General features: G+C 44.7%; 1 protein-coding gene across 2 annotated transcripts in view; it reads right to left on the bottom strand.

Moving 5' to 3' along the window:
- The window catches only part of RASGRF2 (Ras protein specific guanine nucleotide releasing factor 2), a 197,314-nt gene that overhangs the window by 10,544 nt on the left and 166,655 nt on the right, over window positions 1-20,115 (bottom strand). For both annotated transcript variants that reach the window (XM_045022488.1, XM_045022489.1), the window contains one exon: window positions 12,568-12,680. In XM_045022488.1, the coding sequence (XP_044878423.1) occupies window positions 12,568-12,680 (113 nt within the window). The remainder of the gene's footprint in view (window positions 1-12,567; window positions 12,681-20,115) is intronic.

The raw sequence follows: 20,115 nt of genomic DNA, 5'->3' as shown, positions 1-20,115 counted from the left end.
GTCCTTTTTGTCCCCAAATTCTGTGCTGACTGAGGAATGCCAAAGAGGAGGCCAATTGCAAACGCTCTTCACTCGGAACTGCACTAGGCTCACAAAAAAAGTTGTACACAAAACACCAACCTGCCATTTTATGCAGAGGAAGATTAAGATTTATTGGGGCCTTGGGCAGAAAGAACTTTTGTGGGCACCCCACCATTGCCCCTGGACGCCATGGGCTCCCCATCCCCCATCACCTCTGGGCTCCCAGCACTCCCCCACCAACAGAGCCCACTGCCTCCCCCTAATTTGTATTGAAAGAAGTGTCAGGGCTGAGCTTCAGCAACCCCTGGCACAAATTAAGCACTGAATGGGTGATGGCTGCTGGCTGGGTGCTTAACTCTGAAGGCAGTGTCGCCACCAGCAGAAGTGGAGAGGTAAGGGTGGCATAGCATGTGGTGTATTGCCACCCTTACTTTGTGCTGCACTGTGCCCCCTAGCCCCTCTACTCTCCTTCTGCGCCACGTGGGGAAACTGACCTAGATGCACGGAGTGGCTGGCACTGCTGCTTGCTCCCCCCACAAAGGGTGTTCCTCAATGCCCCTGTAGGGGTGTTGGGGGAGCGGGGAGTAACAACAGGGCTCCCTGCATCCAGGCACTTTCTGCACCTGGGTGGCGTAAGGGGGAGGGGGGGAAGGAGAGCAGCAGCTCCTGATGCTCACCTCACAGCACAGCCCAGGTGGGGAAAGTGACCTGGATGCACGGAGTGCTTGGTGTTGCTCCTCGCTCACCCACTCACAGGAGGAACACTGAGGGGGAGAGAGCATTATCTGTGCATCACCACTTGCCCCATCCCCTGTTCCTCCACTGGGAGGAAGCAAGGAGAAATCTGAGTGCCCCACATCCATGATCTCTGTGAGTTTGCAGTGCTCTCCTGCCAGCTGGTAGCACACACCTCTGCACTGCTGTATGGCGTTTCCCTGACCACGGCCCCCTGGGTGGTCACCTGGGTGGCCCACCCCTAAAGCTAGCCCTGGAGCCACCCAGGGAGCTCAGGCTGCTGTGGGGAACCCTGGACCCTCCAGCTGCCCTGGGTGGCATGCCCCAGGGGGTGGGGACATGGGCTGGGGGCTGCTCTCTGGGCCCCCAGGCCCCTGTCCAAGGCAGGTGGAGGGTCTGGGTCTTCTCACAGCAACCCAGAGTCCTTGGGCAGCTCTTACCATGGCTCAGCTCCGACTTCTGGCCTGGGCAGGGCCAGAGGGGGAAAAAGGAGAAACAGAGGATGGAGCCACAGTTCTGGCACCAGTGACCCCTCACGTAGACACTTCTATCCAGATTCTGGCACTCCTGTGGGGTTGGGGGCCCAAAGTGGCTGGGGGCCCTGGGCACGGGCCCCATGGACCCATGTGTTAATCTACCACTGATTTTAGGGTAAAAACGTTTGCTCACTCTAACTCCACTAGCTGAATTAGAATTGCACAAAGGTGAAAAACTACATCCCACTGAAAATAATCTGAATCCCACCGGCCTCCTCTCCATTTTTATTATTACTGCTATTATTGAGAGTAAGACTCCCATCACCGTAGTATCTGGGTGCATAATTCTAATATATGATCTTCTCACGCTTTGTCATTTCTATTTTGACTGCTGGCTTTTTGAGCCAGAGCTCCCGCTTACTATGAACAGCATCTAGGTCAATGGGATCTCAATCTTGGTTGTGGGCTCTACATGTTACTGTAATACAAATAATTAATAATAACCCCTCCTCAATTTACAGTGCCAATGTAATGTGCCATTAAAATGTAAATAGCTTGGAATTTAACTGGTTCTTAATGTAATAAATGTATCAGCATGTGGCCATAACAGCTTTTTCATTTACCAGATGGGGAAAGGGTTAAAAGAAAAGAATGATAATGTTTGGGGATTTTAGATAGGATTGTAAGAGCTGGAATGTGTACTACGTGGGTGGGGAGGAAGTGTTAGTGCTTAGTACACTAGGTTCTTCTGTGGTAGGCTGTTTCCTTTTAGCTTGCCAAATTGGAGGTGGACTAGGCTAAAACTGAATGTGGATATATGAAGAAAATAAAACATGTTATACTACTCAAGAATGCTCCTTGCCTGAGTCATAACCTGCACTTTGGGCCCATCTAATCCTCACAAAATGCCCTCTTCTTCAGAGCAAGTGGAAACACTCTCATGTCTAATGGTTATGTCATCCAAAGTCTTAAAATCTTATTTTATTCTTCAGGAGAATTCTCAATACCTTCCTCAGAGAACACCAGTGTGGGTGTCTTGTAGATGGACAGGTCTGTTAATTGCTAAGCAGTTGACTTTGTGCTTGATCCTATATGGTGCTGAGTAGTGCTGGCCATCCTTAACTCCCATCACTTCTCAGAAGGTATTCACTAAACTTGGAAGGATCAGGCCTTTATTTGCAGCACAGACCTGAATAAAATACTCAGCTTGTTGATACAGAAGATGTGCATTTGATCACTTCCATAGCTCTGCATTGCCTGGAATATTTTCTCTTCTGTGTGAGGGCTCTTCTTTAGAAGGGGGATTATTTTGAGTCTTGGATACAGAAGAGACTGCTCAGAATTTGTTTGATCCAACAAAACATGCTCGGGGAGATCATGCTGTCAAATGGCTCTAAATATTTGACCTTACACCACCACTTCCTCTCCTGATGTGCTCTCACATTGCAGAATTAGGATTTTTCACATTCCTCTAACCCCTCATTTTTAAGAGATTCTGGCGCATTTTCTCCAATCTTGTGTTCTTAGGAAAAAAGACTCCATCTTTTATTAATTTGTGCTCCAGTCCTAGCTCTTAGGCAGTACAGTGCCCTTTCCTGTACTGGCTTAATTAAGACTACATGTCCTGATGGCACAACAGCAGCTTCCATTACATTCACACCAGCACTTCCAACAAACCAGTCCTCGAATTAGTGCACTTTGAATAACGAGATGGAATATGCTAAGGGGCTGTGCCTTGCTTGTCACAGCAGAAGTCTTCTTCCACCTGGGAAATTTAAATGGAAGACAAATTTTTGCCCTCAGATCCAGAGCCCGCCTAAAAAGCTGAATGATGATTATGGACCTGTTTCCTCTAGTTGGATGAAATACATTTCTGCACCCTGGATAGTTCCTAGCAGCTAAGGAGGAAGCCCAGATTCAGGTGAGCAGAGATATGAGAGACAGAGAGAGAAAGATCCTGCATCCAAGATATGCCTGACAGACATCTCAATTCTCAATGAGCACTAAATTAAACCTAGCTGGGGCATTTCTCTATAGGAAAGGAAGGTGTTGGATGAAAAAGAATGAGTTTTCTCCTTCCCAGATTCAGCTAGTAAGTTTAGTAGCTCTCACATGTCTCTCACATTTAAACAATTCTTAACTTCTTGTCCCAACACTTCAAATACAGGTCATAACCATCTGGAAGTAACTTTTTTTTTTAAAGCACGTGTTGTCACAAGTTGTCTAACTTTTCATTCTCTTAGCTGTAAATAAAATAAAATAAAACATAACTTAAAAAAGGGTAGAATTAGGTAGATGCCTTGAGGTTTATTGTCTGATGAGATCACATGGTGAAAGAGCCCTGGTTGTCCAGCCAGAGCTTTAACTCTCTGTATCCCTGGGTCTCAATACATTTTTGTTATTTATGAGAGGAAGGAAATGTTTATTTTAAACCATGATTTTTTTTCCAGATGGGGCTGTTTATCAGCTAATACTGTTCACTGCAGTACAGATCCAGCCCATAGTTTACAACTCCCTGGTTCAGTATCAGCAATCTGTTCATGCCTCAGTGTCAATGAAGTTCTGTCCAGATTCCAAGTTTACTAACTAAGGCAGATCAAACCTCAAGCCCTATTCCAGCAGAACATATTTCAGCAGGGCCTCTTTGGCTTTCAGGAATAATAGCTTTTTTAAAAAGCTTCTCTGCCCTGCGGAGATATCCTGTCAGTCTGCTCAACCAAGAATTCATCATGCAAAAAATACCAGCCATTCTGCTTGATCACTTGAGTTTGAATGGAGCAGTTTAGAAGCGAGCATAAAGACCTTCTTTACCACCTAGTTTCTTTATTCTGTCTTTTCTGGCGGTGATCATAATATTTCTGGGTTTAACAATAAAATTTGCTTATGAAACACAAATTCCCCCTTAACCATTTACAAATTAGAGGAATAAGATTAACCGTTAGGGCCAGATTTTCAAAGAGAGGCATACATGTGTGCAAAAGGGTCAGCTGGCACACAGATGCACATACTAATACTGGGTCAATTTTGAGAAGAAATCACTCACTGTAACTGACATCCTTCAGGTAGATGGTAAGTACAGATCCACACTTCTGGGACATGCCTGTGCATAGGCTCAAAGTGAGTATAGGAAGGTGATGAACTGGACAATGACTGCAGGCCTGCTCTCCCAAACTGAGGCCAGGTCAAGAGAGTAATGCTACACCAAGGGATGGACTACCAGGTAGGAGCTCTACATATTTCTACAATGGAACAGGCCCTAGCAGCTGTTTTACACTTAGCTGATCATGTTCTGGCACCTTTAGTACTCAGAGTATTTTTCTGTACAAGATTTAATCAACTTCAGCAAATATTGTCTCTCTCCTAATCCTGCCACTTTAAGTTATGAACAGTTCAGGGGACTAAAGGAATAGTTTTGTTTTATGACAGTAGTAGCTAAGTACCCTCTTAAGAATCCAAAACATGTAACCTAACCTCCTCTGGTAGTGAATGGTAGAAAACAGATAAATTATTAGTTTGATTCAGATGAAAATCAGTGATCACTACAGGGATGAGTTTAGAATAAGGACACAATACCACCTTATCCTGCTGCAACTAAGGAAGGTCTGCCATTAAAGCCTGAAACTCATCTATTTTCTTGGTTACAAGAACCTTAACCTCAGTTGTCATTGTCACAAGAATTGCAGTGTTCAGAGACTAAGAACAGAAAGAACACTCCTTCAGATGGGGAGAGGAGTGCAAAGAATCTTCTCCTTGAACTGCTGCCAGAAGGAGGCATGGAATCAGGAATGGCACCAGTGCGGAACAGTGATCTCAAGGGAAGAGAAACCCGTTCACAGCACTAGTCCTTCCTTCACAGCACAAGCAATAATTTAATTGTTAGCACAAGGAACATTTGAATCTATCTGTCAGCACTAAGACAATTTGAATTTTTCACTTTGGCACTAGAGAACACTGGTGCCTACTTGGCCCTTACTTTTGTATTTCTTAGAGGAAGAATGGGAATCCAGGGAATGATGGTGCCATCTCCTCTTTTTCTTCTGTTGGTTCTTGATCCCAATGAAAATTGTGGTAGTATTCAGTCAGAGGCCCTCTTCACTCTATCAGACCATCCAAATCCTCATTACATGACACTATTGATTTCTTGATTATTGATTTCCAGGCATCCCAAGGTCGAGCTTACGAAGAAAGGCCTGGAACCAGTTCCAACTCTGATTCAACCAACAAGATGACAAATTGAAGAACCAGAGGGAGCCCCATCATGCTGTTGCAGCAGCTGAAGGTGGGGACACAGCTCCATAGATGACCTCACATGGAACATTCAATAGCTCAAAGAAAAGTCATTGCAACTCCCCCTGGTCAGAGCTTTTCAGAGGGTTCTGAGCTTTGGTTCATTGCATAGGTTATTTCTCAAGAGTCAGGTGCTATACTGACAGTACTCAAACTCATGGGTTATTGCCAGTGCAGAATAGAAGTAGGTCAAAAAAAAGTGCATGCCCACAATCTTACCATCAGGAGCAGAGCACTTGAACTTTTGCACGTGTACACTTTAGGCCTGGAAACCTACAAATCTAGGCTTGTAGATAAGTGATAGAATGATCATCCTTGTTTCATTAGCAGATGACAACAGCCAGGCAAACATAAGTCTTCAGAAAAGGAAATATCTCCGATTAGTTAGTCAGCTTTTATTTTCTCTTCTCAGTTACCAGATAGCATTTTAGAGAATGCTACTCTGGATGTAACTGCCGTACTTTTTTTTGAGTCTTAGAAACTGCTCCTAAGAGCTAGAAACCCATTTTCTTCAGGTGAATTAGGAGTCAGACTTCATCTGTCTGAGTTAAGATGTATGACACATGTTTTATCCTGGCTGAATGATTTTTTAGCAAAATCAGAACTGCTCTAATACTCTCTGTTTCATGGGATTGCTGAGGCTATTCAGAAATATAAACTCTTGAGGAATGACTTTCTCTTAACCAGTTGATTGTTACTAAAATCCACTATGTAAGTCTAGCAAATACACATCTCCTTTGTAGCTGCTTGTGCAGTACAAGATCTTATGGGACTGCTACATTTTAGGTGACATCACCTTTTACTTGCATCCTGACATTCTACTGATTGTAGTGGAACACCAATTTAAATTATGAACATGATAATCTTACATTTATGCAGCAATTTTCATCCTGAAAGTTCCTAAAGTACTATGCTTATATAATACACACATATTTAGGCTGTAGACAGGAATAATTTCAGCCGCTGATGAAATAAAGTCACCTATAGAATTAACTGTTCAGCAACTATTCAACAACACAGAACGGTGACACTATACAACTGTTTTTTACTAAGAGCATCTTATTCTATTCAAACTACTGGAAGAATGTAATTAGGCACATGTAAACACCAAGTGTAGGAATTGGCCAGCACAAGTAGAATTAGTACCCCTACTATCCTTGTGAAAAGTAACACAGGATTTTTAATAACCACAATTACTCAGGACCTTGACTTCATACCTCATTTGAAAGACTGCACTGCACACAGTATCCTTTGAAACCACACTGGGTCATTAGTACATTATTCTCCCAGAGGGAATAATGATATATACTGAACCATCAACACTACGTGAAACTCTTCCAGCAAAGGTGTGACCCAGGCTGACTGTTTGAAAGATCTGATAGGACCAGGTAAAGGTGGACTACAGGTATAGAAAGGAGAGGGATGCTGGCTCTGCAGTTATGGCAGTGGACTGGGACTCAGGAAATCTGAATCTCTTCCTGGCTCTGTGACAGGCTCCCTATGTAAATTACTTAATCTATGTTTTGGTTCCCCACATGTAAAATGTGGGTGATAATACTCCCCTAGCTCAGGAGGCTGCTGTGAGGATAAATTAATTAATAGAGACGCTCAATAAATGCTACATATTTTCTACAAAAAAAATGAAGAATTTTTGTTTTGTTCAAATTCTTTGTGGAATTTTTCAATAAAATGTTTATTCCATAAAATGTTTTGGTTTTTGGTCCTGCTATTCCTTTCTCTCCCTTTTTTCTCTTTCCTGACCCCTTTTTTCCTATTAAAAATGCCAAAAATATTTCAGTTTTTGAAAACTAAAATGTTTTGGTTTTCATTTTTTGTTGTTGAAAAGCTGGAACATGTCTACCAAAACATAACCTTTTCATAAACATTCATTATGGACAAAAACATTTTTCATAAAAAAATGTTTAATGAAGTTTTTTTTACCAGCTCTATTCATTAATTGATGTGAGGTGCTCAGACAGAAACTGCGTAAGTAAGTGTCATAGAAAGGCACATAGACAAGTAAATAAATGCAATCTAAAGGAGCAATAGAACAGCATTGGAAAGCGGCGAATTCATTCACAAACAGTTTCAACATCGCCTTTGCTATTGTACTTTTTGGAAGGAACAACCAATGTTTTATGTATCAACTTGATAGATGTATATGTCTTCAATGTACAAGTTTATGCCATCTCTCTGTCAATAGCACTTCATTCTATTTTCCCTCAGGCCTATATTTGGCTGAGATCTTTAAGGATTTCAAAGTAACTTCAGATCTCTTTCCCAGAATCTTGGTCTCCTTTGTATTCTTTGCTCATAGATGAATTATTTAAACCTATTGTACCACAAACGGTTACATCCTTCTTGCTTAATCTTCATCTAAGCAAGAATAATTAACACCTGTGCAATTCTTATTTTCAGTAATACTACGTGTTACTTATACAATATATTATACTAGGGTTTATGTTTTTTTATTTATGTGAAAAAATGAACTGAGGCCTTACTTACATGCAGTAACAAATTCTCATCTTAAAAGGCCTATTTCTTAAGATACTATTCTTGCCCTTCAATCAGTTTTTATCCACCAAGTCAACTTCTCACTCATTTTCTGACCTGTTCCTTTTCACATAAATATCTGATGTGGAAATTTGTCCTATGTTCTCAGAGAATTCAAGCACATATTTATTGTACATCTATTGACTTTCTGGCAGTATATTTTCAAAAACTCTAAGAAACTGCTGAGGCATGTCCTTGATTGTTCTGATTTTCATATCTTACTTCTCTGATTTTCTACTCTTAATTCTTCCTTACTAATTTAACAAAATGTACATAGATATCAGCTACTTTCTTATAAAATGTATGTAATTCCCAGGGGCGGCTCTAGGCACCAGCAAAACAAGCTGCTGCCTAGGGCGGCAAAATATAGGGGGCGGCAAAAGGCTGGGGCTGGGGCCCCAGCTCATCCTGCCCCTGCGAGCCGAGGAGCGGCCCGTCCCCTGCAGCCAGGCAGGGCCGCGCTACCGGCTCCGCTTGGGGGAGAGGGAGGGCCCCTTACCGGTAGCGCGGCCCCGCCTGGCTGCAGAAGATGGGCCGCTCCTCCTCCGCTTGTTCCCCGGGTCCTAAACAGCCCAGCAGCAGCTTGGCTGGGGGGGGCGGGGCTGAGCTCCGCCCCGCTCAGAGCTGCGTGGTCAGGGGGCGGGGCTACAAGCTCCGGGCCGAGCGGAGACAGCTGAGGTCAGCTTGGAGCTTGCGGCCCCGCCCCCTCCCCACGCGGCTCTGAGCGGGGAAGAGCTCAGCCCCCTCCGGAGCCATGCGGCTTCCGCGCGGTGAGCCAGGGGTAAGCAGCCGGGGCGGGGGGGGTGGCTAAGGAGCAGGGAGGTGGCACAGGTTCTGGGGGGGGCGGTCAGGGGCCAGGGAAGGGGGGGTTGGATTGGGGGGGTCTCAGGGAGGTGTTTGTCAGGCACCCCCCGACCCCATTACCCCCCAGGCCCAGCCCTGACCCCCAGCTCCAAGCCCAGCCCCTAGGACCTGGGCACCCCTCCGGCCCCATCCCCCTCACAGCCCTGACCCCCAGCTCCAAGCCCAGCCCCTAGGACCTGGGCACCCCCACAGCCCCATCCCCCTCACAGCCCTGACCCCCAGCTCTGAGCCCAGCCCCTCTGATCCAGACACCCCCCTCACCCCATTCCCCCCACACCCCTGACTCCCAGCTCCGAGCCCAGCCCCTCTGATCCGGACACCCCCCTGACCCCATTCCCCCCACAGCCCTGACCCCCAGCTCTGAGCCCAGCCCCTCTGATCCAGACACCCCCCTCACCCCATTCCCCCCACAGCCCTGACCCCCAGCTCTGAGCCCAGCCCCTCTGATCCAGACACCCCCCTCACCCCATTCCCCTCACACCCCTGACTCCCAGCTCTGAGCCCAGCCCCTCTGATCCGGACACCCCCCTGACCCCATTCCCCCCACAGCCCTGACCCCCAGCTCTGAGCCCAGCCCCTCTGATCCAGACACCCCCCTCACCCCATTCCCCCCACAGCCCTGACTCCCAGCTCCGAGCCCAGCCCCTCTGATCCGGACACCCCCCTGACCCCATTCCCCCCACAGCCCTGACTCCCAGCTCTGAGCCCAGCCCCTCTGAGCTGGGCACCCCCCTGACCCCATTCCCCCCACAGCCCTGACCCCGAGCTCCGAGCCCAGCCCTTCTGATCCGGACTCCTCCCTGACCCCATTCCCCCCACTGCCCTGACCCCCAGCTCTGAGCCCAGCCCCTCTGAGCTGGGCACCCCCCAGACCCCATTCCCCCCACAGCCCTGACCCCAGCTCCGAGCCCAGCCCCTCTGATCCGGACACCCCCCCTGACCCCATTCCCCCCACAGCCCTGATCCCCAGCTCCGAGCCCAGCCCCTCTGATCCGGACACCCCCGACCCCATCCCCCACTGCCCTGACCCCCAGCTCTGAGCCCAGCTGCTCTGAGGTGGGCACCCTCTGACCCCATCCCCCCACCCCAGACCCCCTCTGAGCCAGACAACCTCCGACCCCATCTCCTCACAGTCCTGAGCCCAACCCCTGTGAGCCGGGCACCCCCCAGAGCCCAGCTCCCCACCCAGCCCTGGGCAACAGCAGCACCACCTCCAGGCAGTGACAGCCCATTGGCACCAACCATCACCATCACCCAGCAACAGCCCATTTTGTAATTGCAAATGTATACAGAGCAGTAAAGCATTTAATGTTTTTAAATAATGTATTTGGTGTATTTTCAAATTATTACAAATTAATTTTCACTAGTTATTTTTTACATTTCCAAATACATGTTACTATAGTATTGCAACTTTTTTTTATGGAAGGGGCCCCCAAAATTGCTTTGCCCTAAATCCTCTGGGCGGCCCTACCCAGTGTGTGTGAGGAGCCGGGGAGGGAGGGAAACGGGGTCCCCTGGAGCCGAGCCCGGGCTGCGATGGTGGCGAGGGGCTCCTGGAGTGTGTGAGGAGGTGAGCGGCCGACTGGGTTCGTCGGTGCTGAGCAGGTAGCCCCGCAGCCGGAGATCCTCGCCTTCCCTCCTGCCAGGGCTGGGCCAGGGCACCGTGAGGCTGAAGAGCAGCAGGTCCAGGGAGCTCTCCAGGTCTTTGGCCGCCAGCATGTCGAGGGTGAGGGCGGTGAGCGCGAACTGATCCACCTTGGCCACCAGCAGTGCTGCGAAGCCCAGGGAGGGGGCCGTGTTCTTTGCGCCACCCCATAGCCGTGCCGCCACCTGGAAGTACTCCCGCTCCGCGCCGCCCAGCAGCTCCACCCACATGGGGACAGAGTCACAGCTGGGCCAGGGCTCGGCTGCAGTGTGCTGGTAGCGGCAGGGCCGCCCAGAGGATTCCGGGGGCCCGGGGTCTTCGGCGGCGGGGGGGCCCTTCCGTTCCGGGACCCGCCACCAAAGTGCCCCGAAAACCCGCGGCGGGAGCCCCCCGCCGCCGAATTGCCGCCGAAGCGGGACCGCCGCCGAAGCGCAGCCCGGTCTTCGGCGGTAATTCGGTGGCGGGGGGGGTCCCCGCCGCGGGCCTTCCGGGTCCTTAGGCGGCGGGTCCCGGAACAGAAGGGGCCCCCCGCCGCCGAAGACCGGGCTGCGCTTCGGCGGTGGCAGGTCCCGCTTCCCCCCGCCCCGGCCCCGCCCCTGGCGGGTCCCGCTCCTCCCCCCCAGTCCCGGTCCCGGCCCCGGCCCCGGCCCCGGCCCCAGCCCCAGCCTCTTACCGAGCGTGTCTCCAGCGGGGCCTGAGCTCCGTCCCTCTCAGAGCCGCGTGGTGAGGGGGCGGGGCTGTGAGCTCCACGCCGAGCGGAGGCAGCTGCCCCGCCCCCTCCCCACGCCGCTCTGAGCGGGGCGGGGCTCAGGCCCCGTTGGAGCTCCCAGCCCCGCCCCCTCACCACGCGGCTCTGAGAGGGGCGGGGCTCAGGGGCCCCGCCGGAGACGCTGAGGCTCCAGGAGAGGGGCGGAGGCGGGAGCCTCCGCTCTTCTCTTGGGGGCCCCTGCGGAGCCCGGGGCCCAGGGCAAATTGCCCCCTTTGTCCCCCCCTCTGGGCGGCCCTGGGTAGCGGATCCCACATTTGGGGGGGAGGCCAGTGCTGGGGCAACAGGGGGTGTGAGTGGGGGGTACTGGTGGGCGGGGGGGACTCATGTCTGGGGGGGGCAGCCAAAAAAATTTTTGCTTGGGGCGGCAAAAAACCTAGAGCCGGCCCTGGTCATTCCCACCATACTGATTGATTGAAATTACACACATTAATATGTATATGCAAAGCCAGTTGTCTTTCCTTTGACATTACAATACAGTCTAGCTTTGTAATTTCACTCAATTTTATCCCTCTGCAGAAACTCTTATGCCTTTTATTTTATGGCAATTAGTTAACCAGGCATTTGCTCCTATAATCCACCCAAGTAACTTTAGTCATGGCTATCAGCATATCATAAAGTATAAGTAACATCTCTTTTATGTAATCTTTCATATCACATTAGGCTGCCAGTTCTTACAAGCTAAGCAGGTTGAGCTGCTCATCATTTGGATGGAAGACCTTCAAGGAACATCTAGATACTTTAAGAAATGGTGTTGATTATTTACAGTAGGTAGCATCCTCCTCTCTAAATGAATACAGAACTGATGCCCTTCATGGTATTTGTTATGTGCTGCTGAAGGTGTATGTTTCTGGATGAATTATAAATCTCATGTCCAGACTGCTTGTTGTCATTAACAAAAATCACACAATAGTTTTCACCAAATTGGATAATTACGTTATGCACACCTAAATTCTCCTTGCAGTTTCTATTTGTTAAAATATTCTTTGATTCCTGTGCAACGTTGCTATACGCTGCTAAACAATTGCCACATTTTATCCCAGAGGTGGCTGCATTTCATTGGTAGATGTAAAGTTACCCCTGTATATGGTTTGTATTTCAATTGGTAAGCACTTTGTCATCTTTCAAAAATAAAGACACTGTGTTATAGCAAGCTACTGATTTCTTTGTTTTTCATAACATGGCTTACAATTAAATTAAATTCATTTAAACATCTTTACCTCAGTATGTTTGCTGTGGCTTTTCTTTCTTGTGGTAGAAGGTCTGGATCTCTCAAAACTTCTTCCAGCAAATTTAGAACATTCATTTTCATCTCGTTGTTTAGTTCAAAATCCTATGAAATAAAATGATTATATTATTTTTGTTTTAAAGATTTAGAATGAATAACTCAAATTATATTATCTGTTATTTTTGCGTTGCTTTGCTTTTTGCTTACATTTAAGATGTATGTTTACAGAACAGAGTTATTGTAGTGGATAGGGCACAGGACTGGGGGACTGAATATCTATCATCTATCCCCTGCTCTGCCATTTATTTGCTGTGTGACATTGGGCAAATCATTTAACATTTCTATTCCATAGTTCCCCCATCTGTAAAATGTGAATAAGAACATTTACCTTTGTGAAGTGCTTTGAGATCTTTAATGGTAAATGCTTGGTATTGCTATTGTCATATGAACTTGATCTCATGCATTTAATTAATGTTGCTAGTTTGAAAATGTCATGAATAAATAAAAAGCAGATTTGGAATGTATTCACTGTTCCACGAATGTTTTATCTTCAAAGCTTTCTTTATCTTTATCCAATGTCACTGCTTTCATTTATTCTGCAATCATTTATCTTCCATAAACTCATGTTGATTTGCATTACCTCCTTTAATTTGTTATTAATCAAGTCCTGTAACAGCCACTCCATTATCGTACCCAGGATCATTGTCAGTCTGACAGAGCTATAATCACCTGGGTCATCTCATGTACCCTTTTTTTAAAAATTGGCACACTATTGGTTTTCTTCCAGTCTTCTGGATCTTTCCTGGTGCTTCAAGGCTTATTGAAAATTAACATTAAGATCCTTAAAGCCAACCATTTCTGTTCCCCTGAATCCTCTGGAGAGGAGAACCAAAATCTCATATTTTAATATATACCTCATTCAGGAACTGTATTACATCTCAGTACCACTCTACTTGCTGGGCTTCCGATCCATCCCACCCCTGCCCCCAACTAATTTGTGGAGAGACTGTGGCCTATTCTGCAACGGAATGTCTTTCCCTCCCCCATTTAAATAAAATTACTATAAGATTGTAGCACACCCTGAATGTCTTTAGAAGATCACTAGTGGGTCATTGTAGAATAACATTTCATATGGATCTGACATTATTACTGGAGACAAGTTTCTTTGTTAAACCAGTTAATCACTCGTGTTTGTGCCATGTGTGATTTATACTCAATTTCTGTATGTGTTGCCTTTGTCCCACACTGGCATGTTATTCTTCCTTTCCCCCTCCCCCTTGTCTAAAAGTCAATAAAAGTACTAGGGTTTGAAAAAATCATCTCTCATTCACTATTGAAAGGTCAGCTCCTACCTCTAATCAGCCCACATCAGTGTCCACTGTCCTGCTGTTACCTTTTCAAACAGGCACCTTCATGCTTTCTCCCATGCTGCCCCCCTCACACTTGGGAGGAGTTCCCCATAAACATCCACAAAGCTACCTCTTTATCTTCCTTCACATTTCTCCTTAAAACTCTCCTTTACTGTGATACCTACAAAAAACTTGACAATGGTTAGGCTGCTGGTAAGCTGAGATCACAGCATATTATGCTGATCAAGATTGTTTCATTGTTTCCTTGTACCCCCTGTCTGTCTGTCTATGTCCATTTGTTGTCTCACGTATTATACTTAAATTGCAAGTTCTCTGGGGCAGGGACCATCTTTTTGTTCTGTTTCTACAACCCCTAGCACAAGGGGTCCTGATCCCTGATTAGAGCTACTAGGTGTAATAGTAATACAAATAATAAATAATAGAAACGACTGGATCCCTGCCTTGATTGTTTATAGTCTAACTCGGGCAGGGATGTTACAATTTAAGCGCAAGAATAAGTAGAAACACTCTCTGTGGATATTCAGTAATGGAAAGATTCATGAAATAAATGAATTTTAAGAGGGGATTTGGCCCATAGGAGAAGAGGAGCTCTTCCAGACATTTGCATTTGAGCTAAATGCAAACATTTGGAAGTGGGAACTAAACCCAAAAGCTTCATATATATATATATATAAATACATGTAATATATTACTCGCAATCCTCTTATGTTTGTGGCAATTCACCACCTGTTTCCATGGGAACAGAAATAGAAGCCCAGCCAACAGCAGCAAAGTTACTGAAACCCTTGCACATTTAATTTGATGCTGCTGGTTAAGAGGCATAGACAGCATTTTTTCAGAGAGCCCTTTTGCTCTTATGTTCACCTTCCTGTCACCCACCTGCACCACATCAGGCATCTCCCTTCTATGACAGTTGTCTCATATTTTTATTTTGCCCAATACCAACTAGTGTTTCCACATGCTTTTTCTGCAGTATCTGCCCAGATAGTATGAACTACTAGAATGAATGAGGGATGCAGGATTGGGCCCTAAAAGAGCATATAGTCAAAACTCAGATGATACACAGGGGAAGGACCACAAACTCCAGGTGGTGCATTTTGTTTGTTTTTTTAAAGTACATTTTCTATTCTTGGTGGCTTGGTCTTCAGAAATGTCTTTTAAGAATGTTTTGAGTAGGGAGACAGAGGCAAATGGGGAGAATTTCATGTGCAAGGAGTGGCATGGGAGAAGGTGCTAAGATGAAAGTACGTGGAATATAGCTATTAAATGTTGATATTTTTGTTCTAAAGGGCTCTAAGGAACAACTTTATGGGATTTACATTATTTTAAGACTATGGAAGATTAATCAAAGGAAGGGCCTTAAAAGGTTTTGCCAAGGTTTAGGCTTCCAGTAATAATAATGATTAACAACATATCAAGTTTGTTCTGTCTGTTCTGTACCTGATGATGGCTATTCTATGACAGAAGCTGGGAATGCAAAGCACTTTTGGTAGTCATCCTAAGGAATCAGCATTACACAGAAAGGATGACCAAGATCTGACAACCTTCCTTTAACATGCTGGGTGAAATTCTGACCTATGGAAGTCAATGGGGGAGTTTTTCCATTTACTTCAATAAGGATAGGATTTTCACCTGCTATGTAATATTAACTAGACAGAGTTGGTCAAATATTTTCTGTCCAAAATATATATTTTTAAAATCACAATGAATCAATTAGCTTCATTATAAAATAATTATTCCTACTGTCATAGAATTTGTTTTATTACATCTAGAAGCATTATCTTTAAAAAAAAAGAATACAGATTTAGTATCTTATTTTAATTTGTTAATCAGGATGGAAAATCATTATGTGTGTATGTCAGGTGCAGTATGGAATAGGCATTACTGGTTTAACTATTCTTTAAATACCCAATTACAGTATAGGCTAGAAACAAACTACTCTTATATGGATCAATAGAAATTTCCACAAGATGGCACTCCTCAGATAGCTGGAAAAATCTATTTATGTTGAAGTACAGAATGAATATACATGCTCTCAGGACTAGCTTTAACCCTGGATTCTGCTGGCTTCTGCAGGGACCTCAGCAGCAGCAAGTTCACCTGAAAGGGGTTTCTGGCATTGCAAGGCAACTACAAATCCATCCCCCTTCATTAGGGTGGCCTGCAGCCAGCCAGCACAGCCTCTAAAGTGGGTGACACTGACTGGGGAGAAGCCAGGGTGGCCAGGAGATGACATTGTCATCCTTGGAGCAGAAACTTCTGCCAGAACTCCTGTGTCACAATTTAAAGTTGCCATCCCCAGCATAATGGCTAAAGGAAGGTGGCAGTGCAAATACTGCTTGCCTTACCAGAGATAATTGTCTAAGCCTATCTTTTAAACTATAAACTCTTTACAACATTCTTTATGAACTTTCTTTATAACCAGACCCATTGTAATCAATGGAAAGAGTTTCATTGAGTTCCATGGTCTCTGGATCAGGTCTGCAGCTGTATAACTTTTATAGCTCTGGACTCAAGCTCTGTCCTAAAATACTAAATACAAACAATTATATACCTGCTCTGTGATGCACTGGCTCCCACCTTCCCCCTCTCTGGCTCAAGGATTTTATTTGCCTCTGCCTGCACCAACCAAGCTAAATCAAGCCATTTATGTAGGTGTCTCACATGCAGCTATCTAGTGTCTAATTAAGGAAATTGTTTAAATCTAAGAAGCAGGGAGATTGTTGTTATTCAGAAGAAGCATTTTTTTGTACTAAAGATATTTGATGTAATTTATGTTCAGTAGTCTTCTTTTCCATATATATTGATTTCATGAGTGTTTACCTTTCCTCTTTCTCCTCCTTACCCATTTCCCCATGTTTCTGTTTTTCAGTTATTTGTCCTGTGACAGCACACTGATCACACTTTATAATTGTGAAGCAGTAAAACAAAGGTAAAATTCAAAACAAAAACAGAGGGTTTGTCTATTTCTATTTTGCTAGTTTTGCGTTAACCAAAAAAAAATATCTAATTTAGGTACTCAGGTGCCATGGTGAGCACACTATAAGGTCTAGAGAGATAATTTGATACATTTAAAATGTATTGAGAAGAGATGAATAGTAAAAGTGCCAATAATATTCAGTGTGAAGACATTAATCACTAACTGCTAATTTTATAATTTTAGAAGGCTTTTTCCCAACAAATCCTCTCAATTTTTACTTGCTATATTACCTTTTAACAGAATGAATGTACATGTGGTATATCACAACATGGATTTTATCTAGTATTTTCTATTTTCTGATGATAGGAGCTTCATTTGCATTTGGATGATTTGCTGATATATGGACTTCACTTAAATGGCTGCACATGTCAGAAATCAGAATATATTGTCATATAAGACCAAATCAAGCTTTTCACTGCCACTTACTTTATTATCACAAAAGGAAGTTGTTTAATTAAAACTTACTTGCTCATTGAAGTTCTGAATTTTCCAAAGGAAATTTTAAAATTTTCCAGCGATTTAATCTTTCATGACAGGGCACACAGCTCTAGTACATTCTGAAACGCAAACCTTTCCAAGGTATCTATCTTTGTGCATTTAATACAAATTTTCATGTAGTGTAAGCACAGAAATTAACTATCAAAGTCACTATCAAAACTTCAAAAAAAAATTTCTTGTGATCCAAATTTGAGAGTTGTTATAGAAAAAAAATCTTGTTATTTATTTATTTAAAATTTATATTGTAGCAGCGCCAAGAAAGTTGGGGCCTCATTTTTTTGGACACTGTACAGACATACAGAGAGTTCCTGTCCTGACAATCTAAAAGCTATGCACCTGGATGAGAAAATCAAATGAGAGAGATGCGGAGTGTAGGAGACAGGGTAACATATAACAGGATGTGTGCAATATTTCCAAATGTACAAGAGACAGACTAGGTATTTTCAGAGTGCAGTGAGGATCCCACGTTACGTGCACAGGTTGCATTGGTAAAATGCTTACTGGAATGAGCACAGCAATAAAACTAGTATGATTAAAAAAAAACAGAGGCAGAGACAGCCTATTAGTGGTGCTTTGTCATATATAGAATCAGAGTTCAAAGTTCCAAGTTCAATTCTAATTTTGTCCCTACACAATATTAGAAAGGCCAAGGCACAAAACAAGATCAAAACTAGCTAAGGACATAGAGAGTAACAAGAAAACATTCTACAAATACATTAGAAGCAAGAGGAAGGCCAAGCTTGTTACTCAATGAGGGGGGAAAGACAATAACAGAAAATGTGGAAATGGCAGAGGTGCTTAATGACTTCTTTGTTTTGGTTTTCACCAAGAAGGTTGGTGGCAATTGGAAGTCTAACATAGTGAATGCCAGTGAAAATGAGGTGGGATCAGAGTCTAAAATAGGGACATAAGTAAAAAATTACTTAGACAAGTTGGATGTCTTCAAATCACCAGGGCCTGATGAAATGCATCCTAGAATACTCAAGGAGCTGACTGAGGAGATATCGGAGCCATTTGCAATTATCTTTGAAAAGTCATGGAAGAAGGAAAACATTCCAGAAGACTGGAAAAGGGCAAATATAGTGCCCATCTATAAAAAAGGAATTACAGACCAGTCAGCTTAACTTCTGTACCTGGAAAGATAATGGAGTAAATAATTACAAAATCAATTTGCAAACACCTAGAAGATAAAGAGGTGATAAGTAACAGTCAGCATGGATTTGTCAAGAACAAATCATGTCAAACCAACCTGATAGCTTTCTTTGACAGGGTAACAAGCCTTGTGGATAGGGGAGAAAGCGGTAGATGTGGTATATCTTGACTTTAGTAAGACTTTTGATACTTTCTCGCATGACCTTCTCATAAACAAACTAGGGAAATACAACCTGGATGGAGCTACTATAAGGTGGGTGCATAACTGGTTGGAAAATCGTTCCCAGAGAGTAGTTATCAGTGGTTCACAGTTATACTGGAAGGGCATAATGAGTGGGGTCCTACAGGGATCAGTTCTGGGTCCACTTCTGTTCAATATCTTCATCAATGATTTAGATAATGGCATAAAGTTATAAACTTATAAAGTTTGCGGACGATACCAAGCTGGGAGGGGTTGCAAGTGCTTTGGAGGATAGGATTAAAATTCAAAATGATCTGGAGAAATGGTCTGAAGTAAATAGGATGAAATTCAATAAGGACAAATGCAAAGTACTCCAGTTAGGAAGGAACCAGGGCCCGGCTCCCGGCTCCAGCGCAGCAAGCAGGTGCTTGGGGTGGCTGATGGAAAGGGGTGGCATGTCCGGCTCTTCAGCGGTGGGTCCCTGCCTCTGAATTGCTGCTGCTGAAGTGCCGCCGATCGTGGCTTTTTTTTCCCCACTGCTTGGGGCAGCAAAAACGCTGGAGCCAGCCCTGGAAGGAACAATCAGTCGCACACATACAAAATGCGAAATGACTGCCTAGGAAGGAGTACTGCGTTAAGGGATCTAGGGATCATAGTGGATCACAAGCTAAATATGAGTCAACAGTGTAACGCTGTTGCAAAAAAAGCAAACAACATTCTGGGATGTATTAGGAGTATTGTAAGCAAGACACAAGAAGGAATTATTCCGCTCTAATCTGCACTGATTAGGCCTCAATTGGAGTACTGTGTCCAGTTCTGGGCGCCACATTTAAGAAAAGATGTGATCAAATTGGAGAAAGTCCTGTGAAGAGCAACAAAAATTATTAAAGGTCTAGAAAACATGACCTATGAGGGAAGATTGAAAAAAATTGGGTTTGTTTAGTTTGGAGAAGAGAAGACTGAGAGGGCACATGATAAGAGTTTTCAAGTACATAAAAGGTTGTTACAAGGAGGAGGGAGAAAAATTGTTGTTCTTAACCTCTGAGGATAGGACAAGAAGCAATGGCCTTAAATTGTGGCAAGGGAGGTTTTAGGTTGGACTAGGAAAAACTTCCCAACTGTCAGGATGGTTAAGCACTGGAATAAATTGCGTAGGGAGGTTGTGGAATCTCCATCATTGGGAATTTTTAGGAGCAGGTTGGACAAACACCTGTCAGGGATGGTCTAGATAATACTTAGTCCTGCCTTGAGTGCAGGGGACTGGACTAGATGACCTCTCGAGGTCCCTTCCAGTTCTATGATTTTATGATTGTTACCCCTACCAGAGTTGGGAGCACTGTGTAGGCAGTATACTTAGTC

The sequence above is a fragment of the Mauremys mutica genome, chromosome 6 (genome assembly GCF_020497125.1).
Source record: "Mauremys mutica isolate MM-2020 ecotype Southern chromosome 6, ASM2049712v1, whole genome shotgun sequence".
Classification (NCBI taxonomy): domain Eukaryota; kingdom Metazoa; phylum Chordata; order Testudines; family Geoemydidae; genus Mauremys; species Mauremys mutica.
This window is presented reverse-complemented; position numbering and strand designations above follow the sequence as displayed.